We start from the raw sequence: 18,607 nt of genomic DNA on the forward strand, positions 1-18,607 counted from the left end.
TATAATGTTATACAAATAAGGAACTTACAGTTTGATTTTCCATGTGCTAATCACCCTAAAAAAGTGTCATTATTAAAAACCCAAGCTTAGGACAAGTAATATATGTTGCTGGAGATGTGCAGTAAGATATTTAGGACTGTTGCTGACACACTGTCCATACTGTAGTAATGCATACCTTTTCTTATGTAAGTAGTATACAGTTTACCATTCAAAATTTCATTAATTTATTGTGTAATTTAAATGTTTCTAAAAGTATCAAGCTTAAAGCGGAATCATAGCTTTTTAAGCTAAGAATATCAGTGAATTTAATCTTTTTTCACTTTCCCAGAAGACAGTCAAGTGGGCCTTTAAAAGTATTCAATTTGCATTCAAATAGATACTTTAAAACTTGTATAAAGGCAAGTAAATTTTTTTCAGGTAGATATAGAAATTTTCAGTCATTTTGATTTGTAAATAACTTCAAGGTGTAAAGAGAATCATATCAGAATGAAATACCACAATAGCTAAAACTTTCAGTTATCAAGTTTGTGCTGTGCAAGTGAAGTTCTTCTTACCTCTTGCTTCAGTCTTTAGCTTTGTCCTACATGTTCCTTGTAATGAACACTGTTACAGTAGAGACCTTAAACTCAAAGTGAAAGAACACAAAGTAATTATTTTCCAGTTTCCACATTTTCCAGTCCACATTTAAAGGTTCCAAATACTTAAGACTTCAGAACTTTCTTAGTAGAGAGTTCATAGTTCAAGGGTAATATTTTCTATTTTTGAACATGTCTTCTACACTTGATGTGTTTTTTTCAGCAACTCTTCTCTTGAAGCATCTGCAACAGATGACTGCTGGCAAAGTAAGCCAGAAGTTTATATACCAAGTATAGGTTTACAAGCCTATTGGTTTAAAAATATCCTGCCCTAATTTTCAATGTCTTCCTTAGAATAGCGCCAGAATGCTGACATTTATACCTTAGTCTTTACACTTCTATAATGATAGTGATTTTTCTATTAGGACTGCAGTATCACTTCATGTGAGATTATCTTTGAGTAAGGATAAATTCTGGTCAGATTGCCAGTGAGGATTAGGAAGAATGAAATATCGTCATTGAAATTTGCAGAGTATCTAGTAAACTATTAGGTTTACTTATTAAAAATAATGTCCTAAAGTTGGCCATTATCAAATTTCTGATCACTCTTTGTTTTCATTTGTATAAATAAAATAATGAAGAGACCATGAGAAAGATGATTAACTCCTTTACCTACTAACACTGGCTTTTTTTTTTTTTTCCTTCTTTCCTTTTCTACTTAATAACTGGCCTTTGAAATCTATCTTGTGATTTCTATTTTGTGATTTCTATTTTGAAATATATTTTGTGATTAGCACATGGAAAATCAAACTATAAGTTCCTTATTTGTATAACATTATAAAATCAGTTTCTTGGGGGCATTTAAAGAATTCTCCCTAATTAGATTTTCAGGGCAGCAGTGAAAAGAAAAATACACAAACTGGAAAATGGAACTTTCTCTTGATACAGACATAAAACAAAAATGAAACTGAATAGCAAAAGGTGGGAGGGTAAGAGAAGGTGGTAGAAGAAAAGAAAATAGATTTCAAAGGCCAGTTATTTAGTAGAAAAGGAATGAATGCTCCAAAAAGAGCCATACTTGGGGGCGGAGAGTAGAGAGGAATTGGGCTACTTGGCTATGTGTAACAAAAGACTTGAGATTCCCAGATATTAAAACGTATTCTTCACTGCTTGAATTGTTTTCCTTTGAGCTTTTCAAATGTTTCAGAGTATGTGATATTTTTGTAAACTCCATTGTACTTTTTCACATTCTCCTTCCTCATTTTCAAGCTAATAAAATGGTTTTATTTAAATAGTGCCTTCTGAGAAATCTAGAAATCCTTTTCAGATATTAAACATTGAAGAAAAGCCATAAGCATTTAATATTTTACGCTTTGGATTCTATAAATGAAGAAAGAGACTTGCCAGGCAGTTTTTTTTTTAATTAATTTATTTATTTATTTATTTTTAGCTGTGTTGGGTCTTCGTTTCTGTGTGAGGGCCTTCTCTAGTTGTGGGGAGCGGGGGCCCCTCTTCATTGCGGTGCGCGGGCCGCTCACTATCGCGGCCTCTCTTGTTGCGGAGCACAGGCTCCAGACGCGCAGGCTCAGTAGTTGTGGCTCACGGGCCCAGTTGCTCCACGGCATGTGGGATCTTCCCAGAGCAGGGCTCGAACCCGTGTCCCGTGCATTAGCAGGCAGATTCTCAACCACTGCGCCACCAGGGAAGCCCGCCAGGCAGTTTTGATGACAATATTTTTCAGATGTGAAAAAATGGAGGTATCTTACTGTTTGGAAATACTGTTTATTCAATTCTAAGATACCATCAGTTATAAGATCATCAACTTACTAACAGCCTTTCTGAGAGGGGTGGGAAATACTTTTTTAAGTAAGATATTTCCCAATTTTATATATGTACTTTAAGTGGAAGGGGGGATGGATTTTAGAATTTGAGAATTTTTTTATGTCTGCTACACACATTTTAATTATAAAGAACACAGATCTAATGTTCAACTTCTATTGCTAGAGTTTAAGAAAAAGTCAGTTTTTCCCTCTCAACTAACTTACCCTTTTTAAACAGTGCTTTTATTATAAAATTTTGCTTACCTAGAATAAAGTAAAAGTAAAGTCATTGAGGAACAAAAATAAATAATTTTCCCTAAAATTTATACTGCAAAAATGAAACTTAGTATAATGATAGGGTATTTTTAAAACTTCTTTTGGTTTAACAAATAGATGCATATAAATTTCACCCAAAACCCTTAAATGATCATTCAATTACATACTATTTTGTGCCAGACACTATGCTAGATTCAAACACAAGTCAGATCTTAGTCACATCATTTCACAAAATTAAAGATTTTAAAATGAGAAAATTGAAGAATAAATTTGACTTGTGTGGATTATGCTTCTCCTTACATTCTTATTCAGTAATAATAATGCATAATTTTCCCACAAACTTCACCCTTACATGTAGAGATGTTGATAAAGTGTTCTTTCAATAGAGCATTTTCTTGCAAATATATACTTCACTGTAATTCTATTCAAATCTTATTAACACCATATAAATTCTTATAGGAGAGCTGCAGCTTCTCCATACACAATTTTAACCCAAAACTTTGTGAGACAGAGTAAAATCTTTGCTGAGCTTCTTAGGAAAGAAAAAAAAATGCCTTCAGTAACTGGGTATTTCAATCAAACCAAAAGCACCTCCCGGGTATGTCATTAACATAAAGGAAGAGACTAAAATGTGTATGTATGTCACATGTACTTTTTTTCTCTCTCTTTCACTGTGACATCACCTGGGAAAATCCAGAAGATTGGATAACCAAGAAATGCCTAATCAAGATTCTGCTGTACATGTGAAAATGGTGGGTATTTGAATATTTCCAGTTCCATTTATTAATGGTGAATCTTCACCACTTTTACCTCTGTCTCTAACCAGATAATTAATTATGGGACTGTAAATGTATACAGATCTTTCTTCCCAATGTTAGACACACAGTAGAACTTCGAATGTTTGTTGAATTGAATTTCTTTGGAATTCTTTTTGCTTGAAATATAATGTGCATTAAAGTGTTTCTCGGCATATAAAATGATTACCCCGTTCCTTTTGTGCTAAATTTTCCTTGCTCAGCAACAGCACACTTAAATCATACAACATGAGATCTTTTATCTTAGGCCTCTGAATTAAAATGACCAGCATTTAAGAATTTTTAAAAACTTCATGAACAGCAGTAGCTTTCATTGCATTATAGAAATTAGGATGAAGTAGGGAAAATATAGGCTTTGGCATCAGAACTGGCTTCAGATCTTAACTCAGTCCTTGATAGCTGTGATACCCTTGAATGAAGGCAGCCATCTCACCTTTAAGGAATGGGTGTGAAAGCACCAACTTTGTGTTGTTTTCATTCATATCTTTTCCCAGATTTATTAAGATATAATTGACAAATAAAATTACAAGATATTTAAAGTGTACAGTGTGATGATTTGATATGCATATACATTGTGAAAGTTTACCCCATCTAGCTAACACATCCATGACCTCACAAATTTCCTTTTTTTTTTTTTTTTTTTGAGAACATTTGAGTTCTACTCTCTTAGTAAACTTCAATTTTGTGATAGTGTTAAACATTATGATCACCATGTTATACGTTATATCCTCAGACCTTATTCATCTTATAATTGAAATGTTCTTATATTTAATGAAAAAGTATATATAAAGTACCTCATAGCACATAGTAAGCACTCAGTGAATGTGAATCTCCTATATTATGTTAGTAAGTGTTTTAGCTCTGTATGTAGCATTTATTTGTATGTGTGGGGAAAATTATGTCCATCCTCCTTATTCATAAACATTTTTTAATGTTTATTCACAGTTTCTGTCCTTTAAAGAGGACAACTGCCCCATGATCTCTTTCGTATTTTCTCTTTCTGTCCTTTTTTTTGTTCTTCCTCTTCTCTATTTTTTCATCCTTTTTCTTTCTAGTTTTCTTTTTCTGGTTTGAGCCTATAAACCAGAACTTAGCATGCAAACAGCTTTGTGTCACAATTAGTAGATCTCTCGTTTAACTTTCCTCATCCAATATGTGATGGGAGGTTAAAGTTGACTCAAAGTGCTGATTAAGCTTGTCATCAGTATACTTAGAGCTGTTAGAATAAAGCATATGAAATTGCCAATATTTTCAATACATCAAATATAGTCCAATATTGGCAGTTTTGTATGGTTCAGCCTAATACTTGGACATGATCTTTGCATCCGTTGCATGATTGGCATTTGATTCATTGGTACTGAGCATGAACATTGCTAAATTAAATCATTCTAAACTCATTTTCTTGCTTGAGTTGATTTTTTTTCTTTTTTTTTTTTTTTAACCAAAATGAATACAAGAGACATAGGAAAGTCTTAGCATATAATTTGTTGTTACCTGGATCCTAGAACCTTCTAACATGTGTCTCCTTTAGAAGCAAGTAGCAATGTAGTTAACCCACAATAACACTATTGAAGGAAAACAAGCCAAAAGATGATATATACTTAAATACTTTTTACTATCATTGCATGAATTTACACAATTTTTACCTTGGGTTTGCTTTTCTAAAAACATTGATACATCTTTAAGTTGATATCTCCTTAGGATGTTATTCTTAACTTCTCATGATCTGAGTCCAAATCTCTCCTTCCAGACTTTACACACACTCACACTCTTCTCCATGTACACTTAAGTTCTAGAAAAACAGAGCTATTTATCCTTTTCCCACATTAGACCCTGTACTTTGACCCCTCCCCAGTCTCAGCATACCCACATCCTGCTTCACTCTGAAATCCTAGCTCCATTGGCCCTCCCTCCTTTGACCCCAGCAGAAGTAATCTCAATTTCTTCTGTTTCTCTAGTATTGTACTTGGACATCTTGGCAATGTATTAGTTATTTGGGTTCCTGTATTATAATCCATGTTAGAGAACATGCATTTGAGTATAAGATGTATATCTTACTAAAACTTCTGTATCTTTTACAGAGTTGCTTAACAGAATGCCTTACAGTTAAACTATATGGTAAATGAAGGAAAGAATTTGGCCTACACTCCCTTAATGTGGAGACAGGCCAGATATGTGGTAGGCAGGAGAGACGGCTATCAATAAAATTTAGCAGTGCATAATCTTCAAAGTAAATCATAGAATCATCCAGGTATGTGAGTGAGTAAATGTACCAGTCTGAATAGGTGGTTTTAAAAATCTATACTTTTTATGTCATCACATAAAAATTGTAGTGCCCACTCCTTTGTACCAGTAATGAAGACTTTTGCTTGTACCATATCTGAACATTGGAAAACAAAGAAAAAATATCTTCCCTGAGAGCTTCAGACAAAGATTCTTAAGTAATTCAAACTAATTTTGATGTGGCCGTGTTTAGAAAAATACAGGTAGACATCCTTAGGACAATTTTGTGACTACCATGCAGATATTCATTTATATCATCTCAGTGTATCCACAAGATAATATCAAATACTCTAATATTGCTATAGGGTTGTGAACAAAACTATATAACTTTGAAATCAGTTTCTTTAGAAATCATGCATTCTGAATATGTAAGTAGACTAATAATTAGGAATTCATTTCATCTGTACAAATACAGTATATTAAAGATCAGCCAGAATAAGTATATTTTAGGTTTTCCAAAGTTATCTTTAGCATTGCTTCAGATTGGGCTCCAGTCAACCAGAATACCCTGATTCTTGTCAGGAAAGCTTCGCTCCCTCCCTAACATTTTATATTATGGCCTTAGAAAATGAATTTGTTTTCTTTTGCTCACAAATGATGGAAATTTTTAGCCCCTTATTTTTCATAAAATTGTATTATCAAATTGGAAAGTTTTCAAAAAATTTAAAATAACTTGCCCTTCAAATTTCAAGTATCATTATTTTATGTACCACCAAAGAGGAAGGTGTATTTTGTCCAAGAGGAATATGAGGAAGGGATTTGAGGAGGTAACAAAAGTATGTGACATATGATGAAATGCATACTCCTGCAGTGTGCTTCATAATGTTCTGATATTCTGATATTCATTGACACATTTCATATATAAAATTGTATTTCTTAGGCTGTATTCTAAAATATTTGAGTAAAATGTCCAATATCTCAAGTTCCTGAGAAGTATTTATCATATACTTTAGTAATATTGTATGTGTATTGTGGAAAGGGGGGTGTGTGGTGTATTACCATATAGTCCAAGGCAAGTATAATTATAATTTTTTTATTTCTTACGCCGGTGTCCTCCATCCTGTCGTGTTCTCTGGAGAGAGTAGCTGCCCTTCCATCTGTTTTCACCACTGGTATTTCACCCTAGTACTGTTTGAGTATTCGCTACTCATTTATCTGAAAATGAATGGTTATATTTTGTGCAGAAGCAGGGATATGAATGCCTCTAGCCACTGGTTCTCTTTATTTTCACCGTCAAATAAACCAATCTAATAGTTGTTTAGCCTAGCAGAAACCAGCCTACTTTGAAGTCCTGTTTAAACATGGCTTTTTAAAATTAAATGTATTGTAATATGTGACTTGCTTGAGGCAGGACATGTTCCTCAGTATCGACACACTGAAACAAAATGTCTAATTTTCTTGGCGAAAATACAGTAGGTGACATATACCCTCTATTGCTTTCATCAACAGGTTAGTTATTGAATCAAGCATATGCTGGTTGTTATGCATCTGCCAGTTAAGGCAGAAGTAAGAGCAGAATTTAGTTAGGGGATCATTTACTAGCTAAGGTATTTGTAAGGGAGCAACAGAAGTGATATTCCAAAACAGCAATGATTCCTAAAACTCAACAAGAAAACAGTATAAGCATCATGTCATCATATCTCTAGCTTCTCGTGTCTGACACAAAGTAGACACATGATAAGTATTTATAAAACAAGTGAATGGATATTAATGAATGAAAAAAAGGAATGTAGGGACAAATGCCTATTGGTTTTTCTCATCGATTAAAAAATCACAATAAAATAGTGATTTATTTAGATGATTTAAATAACCTTCTTTATTCTTTTGAAACCCTTTAAAGTCCATTTAAATTAAAAAGATCACTGTATGAAGGTTAGTTGCATTGCAGGTTATCCTATCCTATTTAAATATGGCTTTTTAAAATTAAGTGTATTATAAGTCCAGGTCTTTCATTCATGGAGAAAAATTTAATGTTCCCACTTCTCTTTCCTGTACACTCTGTATTCATCCTCCAGTCTTAGGAAAACATTTTAGCTTTCTTCTGATTTTCTAATTTTGTCCATTGTGTAGCGACAACATGGGACCTAATAGACTTAACTGGTCAGACTCTCTTGTAGCAGAGATACAAGGTCTGGGGAATTTTTCATAACTGTGTCCATAACACACATGAAATATGTTAATATTGGTGATAACACACCCATAATAATAGGATATAAAGTAAATAAATATTACCTGATACAAACCACTATAGAATCTTGATTTGAGGTTCAGTTATTGTTATTTTCTTTTTATACTGTGAGCTGACTATTAACTGATTCATAGTTTCCTTCCCCCAGTCTGCTTGTACAGCTGTAAGAGCACTGTGCTGGTGCTGATTTTACTCTGATCCAACTCTGATCAATTTCATTATATCTGTGATATGGTAGAAAAGAGAAACAATATTTATATAACATTAAATTGTTGAGCGAAACTAAAGCCTGCATAAACCAGCCTAGTGGCAGCTTCTAAGCCCAGGTGGTCTAATACCTAGTAGGGTCTTAACTTGAAATAAATCCATTGTAAAATTTATGCCAAGAACAAAGAAGTTTTGGGGGATATAGTACAATAAAGAAGCAAAGATCTTGAAGCAACTTTTCAAATTAAATACATTAATATTAATTTCAAAAAGCCAGATGCAAGGACTTCCCTGGTGGCGCAGTTGTTAGGAATCCGCCTGCCAATGCAGGGGACACGAGTTCAAGCCCTGGTCCAGGGAGATTCCCACATGCTGCGGAGCAAACTAAGCCCGTGCGCCACAACTTCTGAGCCTGTGCTCTAGAGCCCACAAGCCACAACTACTGAGCCCACGTGCCACAACTACTGAAGCCTGCGTGCCTAGAGCCCGTGCCCCACAAAGAGAAGCCACCGCAGTGAGAAGACCGCGCACCGCATCGAAGAGTAGCCCCCGCTCACCTCAACTAGAGAAAGCCCGTGCACAGCAACGAAGACCCAACACAGCCAAAAATAAATAAATAAATAAAATAAATTTTTTTTAAAAAGAATGCATTTTTTTTTAAGTACTGTTAAAACTAAGGTATTTAATTTAAAAAAAAAAAAAAAGCCAGGTGCAAAAGTATGTAATGAGAATGAGATAAGTTATGTGCATATACATACATGATTGCAATCATAAAAATGAAAATAATGGAAAATTGATTAAAATGTTTACTTGTTTATCTTTGGGCAGTAGAATTCCAGGCAATTTTTATTTCTTTTTTATACTTCGGTTTTTTCTGTGGTAAACATGCATGACTTTTATAATTAGAAAAATTGCATTTTCTGATAATGTATTACCAATGTAGTTTTGCCTTAATCTCTAGATGGAAACTACTGATGTGCTTTAAAATTTTTTGTACAAATAAATGGCAACTTGATATGGTGGTTTGCTTTTTTAAAAATATACGCCCCAACATTTTACATCTTTAAATAATATAAGCTTTTATATTATTCTGCTTAGTATCAAAGGAACCTGGGGAAAAAGGAATTAAAAATAGTTAATTAATTTCTTTGATTTTAGATGCCAGAATTCCAGAAAAATTCAGTTCACATCAAGAACCCTACAAGAGTAGAAGAAATTATCTGTGGTCTTATCAAAGGAGGAGCTGCCAAACTTCAGGTGAATAATTATCAAGAAGCCTTTAGTATTAAACCTTTATTTTTAATGTTCAAGCAGACTCATTCATCCTATGTGTTGCTACAATCTAAGTAAAGAAAGTTTAGATAGCAAGCTTCGCCTATCCTTTTGGAATGTAAAATCTAAGAGATATATCTAGAATTGGTCTAAAATACGCAGAATGACCCACTGGAAACAAACAAAATTAGTAGCCTTGAGATAAATTTAGCTTTTCTTTAATATTAAGTGCTAAGCTAACTAGTGCTGTGCATAAGTATTAAACCATCTTAAGTAAAATATTAATGTTAATAATATAATATTCTTTAAAATGTGTACAGTTTCAAGTTGTTCTTTTAATTTAATTAATCATAGTAGTTCAGGACTTTCCTGGTGGCACAGTGGTTAAGAATCTGCCTGCCAATGCAGGGGACACGGGTTCGAGCCCTGGTCTGGGAAGATCCCACATGCTGCAGAGCAGCTAAGCCTGTGCGCCACAACTACTGAGCCCGCACACCGCAACTACTAAAGCCTGCACGCCCTAGAGCCCGTGCTACACAACAAGAGAAGTCACCGCAATGAGAAGGCCGCGCACCACAATGAAGAGTATTCCGCGTGCCACAACTAGAGAAAGCCTGCGTGCAGCAACAAAGACCCACCACAGCCAAAAAAAATTTTTTTAATAAAATAAATCTTAGTAGTTCAAAGTAAGATGTAACTTTATTAGGAGATAGATAACTTTTTTTTTAATTCTTTCCTTTTTTTTAAAGGAATGTTTTACATGTAAATTAAATCAACAGTCTGGATATTCAGTAAAAACTTATTCCTTTTTTTAAACATTTCTGAAAAAATATTTAGCCCAGTCTCCTAAGTTTCAAGAGTTGGTAAACTGCTGCTACGTATCATTCATTCATTGGTAGAGTTTACCTAAATAGACAAGTTAACTCAAGAATGTAACAGTTTCAATAACGTAAAGCTTCATGTAGTTTGCTTCCACTGCATTTTTGTACATTGACCAAGTAGGTTGAAATTGTGCAATGTTTTATTGCTGTCAGCAATAGTAACCATATTACCTGCAGTTGCAAATTCCTATACCGATTAGTCAGATTTTATTTGGCGACAGTGCTGGGGCACTTAAGGTTCACCTTATAGTTAAGGAAATTCTCAGGACTTGATATATGAACTGCATTAGAAATCTCAAGTGTAGACCGAATAACCTACGGTGGAGGGCAGGGACGGAACACAGTCTCATGCCTCTAGGAAATGTGCATTAAGTGTCTGGCCTTGGTGGCTGTAATTTCATAATGCCTTTTTCCCTTTTCTTACAGATAATAACAGACTTTGATATGACACTGAGTCGATTTTCCCACAGAGGGAAAAGATGCCCATCATGTCATAGTAAGTGTGGCATTCATAAACAAATTTATGAAAGTAATCATTATTTTAAGTTCCTTTTCTACCTGTATTATCTATGAGATTGCTTGGGGTTTTTTCTTCTTTTTGGACATTGAAAGTGAGGGAGCCTTATTATTTTATTATTATATTTTTAGGATTTGTTTTCCCCATGTTACATAAATGGCTATTTTCCTGTATGGTTTTGGTTGCAAGAGGAATGAAGACTTCTGAAATTTTTCTCTCCAAATGTGGTCTATTTATTATTCAGGAAATATTTAAATGAATTTAAACTTTGAATTAGCCTAAAGAAACAGATTTATCAAATGCTTTGTGTTTTCTAGGAATGTTACTAAATTTTTGTATCATTGATAAACTAAGTAAAAGAGTGAGTTACTAAATAAATATCCAGTTAAAGTCTGTTGCTAGGATAATATACCTTTTTTGTTTTCCAAACTTGGCAGTGAGTTTTTAAAATAATACTCTTCAACCTGATATAAGCCCTCTCACTAACTGTTGGAACATGTGTAATTTGAGAAATATTGATAATTTATTTTTAAAAACTACTAAAAATTGTACCCTTTGGCCCAGTAATTCCTCTCTGGAGAATTTCTAATCAAGTAATCCCAAATGTAGGAAAAAAGCTTTAGATCCAAGGTTTAGATTTTAAAACCATTAGATTCTCTAGGAATGCCATGTGAATTACAGCACTAACACCAAAAGTTGTAATGACCATGCTACTTGAGTTGGCATTTAAGTTAAAAGTAATAAGTTATTTATAGTACTAGTAGCATCAGAGTATTTCTTTTCTTTTTTTTAAATTTATTTTTTAATTGAAGTATAGTTGATTTACAGTGTTGAGTTAATTCTGTTGTACAGCAAAGTGACTCAGTTATACATATATATATACATTCTTTTTATATTATTTTCCATTATGGTTTATCCCAGGATATTGAATATAGTTCAGAGTATTTTTTTTAATGCCTAGTTTGCTTTCTTTCTTTAGATGTCATTGACAACTGTAAGCTAATTACAGATGAATGTCGAGAAAAGGTAAACACTAACTATAATCCAGAGTTACTCAAAGACTTCATTACCCTTTTTGCTGAGAGTTTTTTCAGGTTCATTCATACAAACAAGAATGGTTGCAAAGTGCTTATAGCCATATCTGGCGCATAGTAAACACTCAATAGATCTTACGTTTATTGTATGGACTATATGCTCCCAACTTATTTTAATGAAAAAATTAACAGTTACTTTTTAACAATAACAACAAAACTTACATGAGAAACTTTTAATAGATTACCAAAATATTCTGGTGTCCTTATATTAACTGGAGAATTAAAACAAAAATACTGTGACGGGAATTCCCTGGCCGTCCAGTGGTTGGGATTCCGAGCTTCCAATGCAGGGGGCACAGGTTTGATCTCTGGTCGGGGAACTAAGATCCCACAAGCCTTGCAGCCAAAAAAACGTGCTGTGGTTTTATGTATTTTATCCCCTTAAATTGATCAGGAAACTGGCTCAGTTCTCTACTTCCTTGAGTAAGTGTCTATCTGTGTCTATTTTAACAAATAAGACTCCAAATATGAATCAAATTGAATACTTTCATAGGAGAACAAGAGTTTTTTGGTAGTGATAATTTGATTACTGGTTTCACTGAATTACTGACCTGAAAGTACTTTAAAAAAGCAAGGTAACTTTTTTTTTTAGTTTATTTATTTTATTTATTTATTTTTGGCTATGTTGAGTCTTAGCTGCTGCACTTGGGCTTTCTCTAGTTGCGGGGGCTACTCTTTGTTGCGGTGCGCGGGCTTCTCATTGCAGTGGCTTCAGGCACACGGACTTCAGTAGCTGTGGCACGCAGGCTCAGTAGTTGTGGCGCACAGGCTCAGTAGTTGTGGCACACGGGCTTATTGCTCTGCGATATGTGGGATCTTCCCAGACCAGGGCTCGAACCTGTGTCCCCTGCATTGGCAGGCAGATTCTTAACCACTGCGCCACCAGGGAAGCCCCCGAAAAAGCAAGGTAACTTTTTGCAGGTGTATTTAGTTACATGTAAACTAAGCTCAACAAAGATGTCTTCAGTGGATCTATGCATTAGCTAGGCATGATCTAATCATTACCATATAAAGCAGTTTGTGGAAAACACTTGCTTACATTGTTTTGCTTTCTGTAAAACTAAGCAGCTTAATGACAACTCTGTAGTCTTAACGATTGTTATTCACTTATTTCTAGTTACTGCAACTAAAGGAAAAATATTATGCTATTGAAATTGATCCTGTTCTTACTGTAGAAGAGAAGTACCCTTATATAGTAGAGTGGTAAGTGTGTATTGGGTGATGGGAGGGTTAAAAATATAAAATAACATTATAGTTACAACTAATGGTTTTCCCCTGCACTGTATATAAATAGATTCATAGATTATCCAGTGAGTTAGAGCAGTGATTAAATATGACAAAATGAACTCTAATTCTCTAATCACTGCAACAGTCTAGAATTTGTTTTGTTAATATGAAGATCAGTGGGAATAAATTTAAATCCTGCACTCAAGCCTTAAATTAAAAAGAAGAAAAAAATTTTTTTAAGTATATGGACAGATGTGGCTGAATGTATAAAGAGAAAGAATTAGGATTTAAGTTGACTCTGAATTTAGTTGGAGCCAGCAGGTGACATAGTTACTGAGAAATGATCCTCTGATGTTGGTCACATTAATCAAAATGCAGCATTCCAAGCAGACCACAGTGAAAGCATTGTGTTGAGTCCTGGGAGAATGCTATTAAGAGAAATGTTGACAAACTTAGTCTGTGTCAAAGGAGTCCACTAAGATAACCACAGGAATTGGAGCCATCCCATTTGAGGAAGATTTCAAGGAATAGAGAGGATGCTTTGATTTGAGAAGCAACAACTTGTGGTTTTAGTCTCAGAAGACTAGGAATGATGTTACTGGTTTTCATTATCCCATTACCTAACCTGAATACGTTGCACACTTAATTAGTGTTTATGGTATGAAACACTGAAAAGAGGATTAGACTTACTCTACGTGCCTCTCGAAACAGAACTAGACTTGGAAGGCTTAAGCCAACTGATTTCAACATGATGAAAGAAAGGACTGTCCAGCAATTAGAATTTTCTAGCAATGGTATAAACTTCCCTGGGAGAATGAGCTCACTAACATGATGGGAGCTGACTCAGAGAGGAGGGCCACTTAGGAACATTATAGGTGGATTTTTAGATATCAGCTAGAGAGGTTCTAAAGGCCTATTATACTGAGATGCTATAATTATAGGTGGTTTTATGTAATTACAAAGCACCTATATATAAAAATTTCCATAGCAAGAATTTTCTCTGGCTCACTAGGCAACATCTTCAGTACTTCAGCTCTTCATGAAAATTCAGACCACAAACAGGTGGGGAAAAATGGCTTAGCTCTAATTCTCCCTGCAATCAGAGAAATGATTGTGCCTCCCTAGCTTCAATTCAGTGTTATCTGTAGACTGAGGAAAGAGTTACACCTTGTATCCTTTCATTATCTTATTAACACATTTAAATTAAACCAGACTTTGAGAACTGGGAAATACAGTAAGAACGTGCATATCACATTTTGAGACACATGGGGTATACATTCATTAGTGATGAATTTAAATCTCTAAAATTTAAATTCAAAATTATGATGAATGAAATACTCATTTTCTCATACTGAAGAATGCTTTTTAATAAAGATAATAGTCTTAATTTGCTTTAATTGATATTCTCTTTTTCTTTGGTAATTGATATTCTCTTTATACTTTCCAGGTATACTAAATCACATGGTTTGCTTGTTGAACAGGCTTTACCAAAAGCCAAACTTAAAGAAATTGTGGAAGAATCTGACATTATGCTCAAGTAAGTTTCTCGGGTGTTTTTTTGTTGTTGTTAATTGTCTACAGACTTGAACTGTTGTTATATATGTATTCAAGTGTGGTTTTTTATTAAAATAATCTATAAAATATCACATATAAAAACATATCCAAAATATGCCACCTATCATAAAACAGTGGTGAGATAACGAACGTAGAATGACATATCAGATAATTTCAAGACTAACTTAAAAATTTATGAAACCAAGACCATTTTGAAATATTTTAGCAAAATACTTTTGAAAGACATGAAATATGAAAGGAATGTTTATAAATCAACTTGAAAAGGATTTTAAGCTCATGAGTCTGTTTCTGTTACATGATCTGCCTTCTGAATTCTCAAACTCCCCTTGAAAACTACTATCTCTAGGAAAGGCGAATATGTTTTAGCAGATAATAAAAATATTTGTAATATACGAATTATAATATATAAACATTTTTAAGCTTATTTTCAGTACTGTTTACCACCTTTTAAATTTTTCAACTCATTAGGTGAATATGATGATGCTATTTCTTTTTTCTCTTTTTTTTTTTTTTTTTGATGATGCTACATTTTAAGGTGATCTGCTTCTAAGGAGCAAAGCATTAAATTGTCAGAAAGAGTGTGAGGACAGCTAGTAAGTATTTCATTCCTTTGTAGGCAGCTTACCCTATAGTCCATTAAGAGTAAAATGAGTTTTGATTTTAAGATCAAGACATTACCTACGGCTGCCAGATCTTAGGTAAGAGAGATGCCAGATGTAAAGAGAATACACCACTCTGCTTTTCTTACAATAAGGAGTAGATGAGCAAGATGACAAGCAGGAGGTCTTCCAGCTCACCTTTTGTGGGTTTTTCAAGGTGTGCTTCAATTATTTGCTGTAAAATGATATACATTCTGAATGGTAGGTTTATATCCAGATTCAGTGCAAGTCTAAAATCATCTAATTTGTACTGTTAGAATTTATTTGAAAGGGGATAAAAAGCTAACCAGTTTGAAAAACTTGCAGTAGTGTCATAGACAACAGTAACAGCCCTCTTGGGCAGTATTTTGAAATGAGAATATAAATGAGCCATAGAATCAAGTAGAAATATTTAGCTTTTATAACTTCTAGGTGAAAAGGAGATATACCTTGCTCTTTAACACTCACTTCTTACCTCCATCTTACAGGGACGGATATGAGAATTTCTTTGATAAGCTGCAACAATACAGTATTCCTGTGTTCATATTCTCAGCTGGTATCGGTGATATACTAGAGGAGGTTATCCGTCAAGCTGGTGTTTATTATCCAAATGTCAAAGTAGTGTCCAACTTCATGGATTTTGATGACAATGTAAGGATAGCAAATCATTCTTCATGATTAATTTTAGTATCAGAAAATATTTTAATCGTGTAAATGCATTTTAATTTATTATTTAATGTCTATTCATTAAATTAGGCCAAGTTGATAGGCCTGCTCTGGAAATCATCATCTCTCCCAGGGTTATGTCTATATCCATGTTTTAAAAATAATATACCAAAAAATAATAATATACCCTTCTTCTGTTTCTGAAGCTGCAGACTAATAATAAAATTAGTAAAACTTCTTTTAAAGTAATTTAATGCAGCAATTCTGAACACTTAATATCCATAGATAGGGAAAAAAAGTGAATTAGAACTGACGTTATTTGAATGAGTTCTAAGAAAGACAATATATTATGATATACATAAAATGAGACCTTTTGGTTGGGAAACAAATGAAAAGTAAAAATTGGGTTTTCAAAGCATTGTGCTTTCAGTGGTTTTCAGTGGTTTTTCAATGGTTTTCAATGCATTTAAAGTGGTCTGTAGGAAGTCATTAACTTCTCAGAGCCCTTCTTACCTATCATGAATGTAAAATACAAACAAGTCGAACTTGCAGAAACATATGTTTCAGAGGATTTAATATTTTTAACAGGGGCTGCTCAGAGGATTTAAAGGAGAACTAATTCATGTGTTTAACAAAGATGATGGATCCTTGAAGAATACGGAATATTTCAATCAACTAAAAAACAATAGCAACATAATTCTGCTGGGAGACTCCCAAGGGGACTTAAAAATGGCAGATGGAGTAGCCAATGTTGAACACATTCTGAAAATTGGATATCTAAATGATAGAGTAAGTATATAGATGTCATTTAATTTTCTTTAGAAAAAAAAAAATTAGGATGAAACTTTATAGACAATTGTTACCAAAGGTGCCTGAGAAAGTAGTTATTTTAGAGACTTTTTTTTTTAATTTATTTATTTAATTTATTTATTTTTGGCTGTGCTGGGCCCTCGTTGCTGCGCACGGGCCCTCTAGTTTGGCGAGCAGGAGCCACTCCCCATTGCAGTGCACGGGCCTCTCATTGCGGTGGCTTCTCTTGTTGTGGAGCACAGGCTCCAGGCGCGCGGACTTCAGCAGCCGTGGCACGTGGGCTCAGTAGTTGTGGCTTGCAGGCTCAGTAGTTATGGCGCACGGACCTAGTTGCTCCGCAGCATGTGGGATCCTCCCAGACCAGGGCCCAAAACCGTGTCCCCTGCGTTGGCAGGCAGATTCTTAACCACTGCATCACCAGGGAAGCCCCAGTTATTTTAGAGACATTTTGATTTCTCTTTATCCCTTTACTTTGGTGATGATTAAGGGAGTTGGTATGCACATATGCATGCTATAGGTATTGGCGGGGAGGGAGAGTGTACATTCTAAATGAGGCGCCTCTGGCCTCTCCCCACTAGAAGCCCGTATCATTCCCTAGTTGAGAATCAAAAATGTCTCTAGACATGGCCAAATGTTCCTTGGGCACTATCTCCCCAGTTGAGAACCACTGGGCTAGAGAGAAATCATTTCAGAAGAAAAGCCACCATATGGGAAACTTCCTATGTCAATGAGTTTTAAAATTTTGAAAGTATTTCTTCATTTCAAAGGTTTTATGAAAGCAAATTAATTTACAACATTTTACCCAAAAGATTTAACATAGCAGTGAGATTTATACTGAGATTATTTACTTCTCCCCCCTGCATATTAATTTAATTTTTGTGATTTTTTTGGTTGTTGATTAGGTGGATGAGCTTTTAGAAAAGTACATGGACTCTTATGATATTGTTCTAGTAAAAGATGAATCATTGGATGTAGCCAACTCTATCTTACAGAAGATTCTATAAACAAGCATTCTTCAAGAAGACCTCTCACCTGTGGGTGCAATTGATGCAAGAGCTGCTCATCTGTTCATCTTGTTAAAAGATTTTATTTATAATATATTCTTGATCTTGAAGTTTTTCCTCTATACTGCTGAAGTATTTTCAGATTTATTGAATCCATCAAGTGGAAGCTCCTTTTTCTCCATCTCTCTCAACACACTCCTCACTATATTTTTTAACAGATTAAAAAAAAACTTAGAGCAAAAATTTGAAGAATAACTCCCTACATTTCCATAGTGAATTTTGTAGCTTAATGTTATTATGACATTTTTGAGAAGTCTTTTTACATTGGGAAAGTTTGTAGACGTTTAAAAAGTTTTATGAAATGGTGAAATAATGTGCATGATTTTAAGTGTTGTCATTTTTATAATTTGGGTGAATTATGCTGATGGATTAACCATCTCCTAAAATTGTGTTATGTTTGGTTATTTTGTTTGGTGAAAATCGATATTTACCAAAAAACATTGGCACTTGATGTTTGAAAAAAAATCTATTGGTATCTACATGCCACTAATCATTACAGAATGTTCTATATTGAAGCACTGATGATAAAAATGAAATGAAAAGCCTTTTTAATTCTGTCAAGACTATTATTATTCATTCAACAGAACCTGCCATGTTTTTGTGTGTGATGTATGAATCCTAATGTCCTTGTCATAGTGGCTATTTAGATTATTTTCAGATTTACACACTATAAAAATAAAAAGATTTTTGCAGAGAAAA

At 34.1% G+C, this 18,607-nt stretch overlaps 1 protein-coding gene across 8 annotated transcripts in view; it reads left to right on the forward strand.

Moving 5' to 3' along the window:
- Positions 1–18,607, forward strand: part of NT5C3A (5'-nucleotidase, cytosolic IIIA) — a 41,095-nt gene extending 22,488 nt beyond the window's left edge. For 3 of the 8 annotated variants that reach the window (XM_036863973.1, XM_036863975.1, XM_036863974.1), the window contains 9 exons: positions 3,369–3,423; positions 9,323–9,421; positions 10,744–10,813; positions 11,814–11,860; positions 13,046–13,131; positions 14,603–14,692; positions 15,857–16,019; positions 16,623–16,823; positions 17,747–18,460. In XM_036863973.1, the coding sequence (XP_036719868.1) occupies positions 3,388–3,423; positions 9,323–9,421; positions 10,744–10,813; positions 11,814–11,860; positions 13,046–13,131; positions 14,603–14,692; positions 15,857–16,019; positions 16,623–16,823; positions 17,747–17,848 (894 nt within the window). In that variant the 5' untranslated portion in view covers positions 3,369–3,387 and the 3' untranslated portion in view covers positions 17,849–18,460. Of the gene's footprint in view, positions 1–3,368; positions 3,424–9,322; positions 9,422–10,743; positions 10,814–11,813; positions 11,861–13,045; positions 13,132–14,602; positions 14,693–15,856; positions 16,020–16,622; positions 16,824–17,746 lie in introns of all 8 variants that reach the window. The other 5 variants (XM_036863979.1, XM_036863978.1, XM_036863977.1 and 2 more) reach the window with 3 other exon arrangements.

Source organism: Balaenoptera musculus, chromosome 9, assembly GCF_009873245.2.
Source record: "Balaenoptera musculus isolate JJ_BM4_2016_0621 chromosome 9, mBalMus1.pri.v3, whole genome shotgun sequence".
NCBI classification, from domain to species: Eukaryota; Metazoa; Chordata; class Mammalia; order Artiodactyla; family Balaenopteridae; genus Balaenoptera; species Balaenoptera musculus.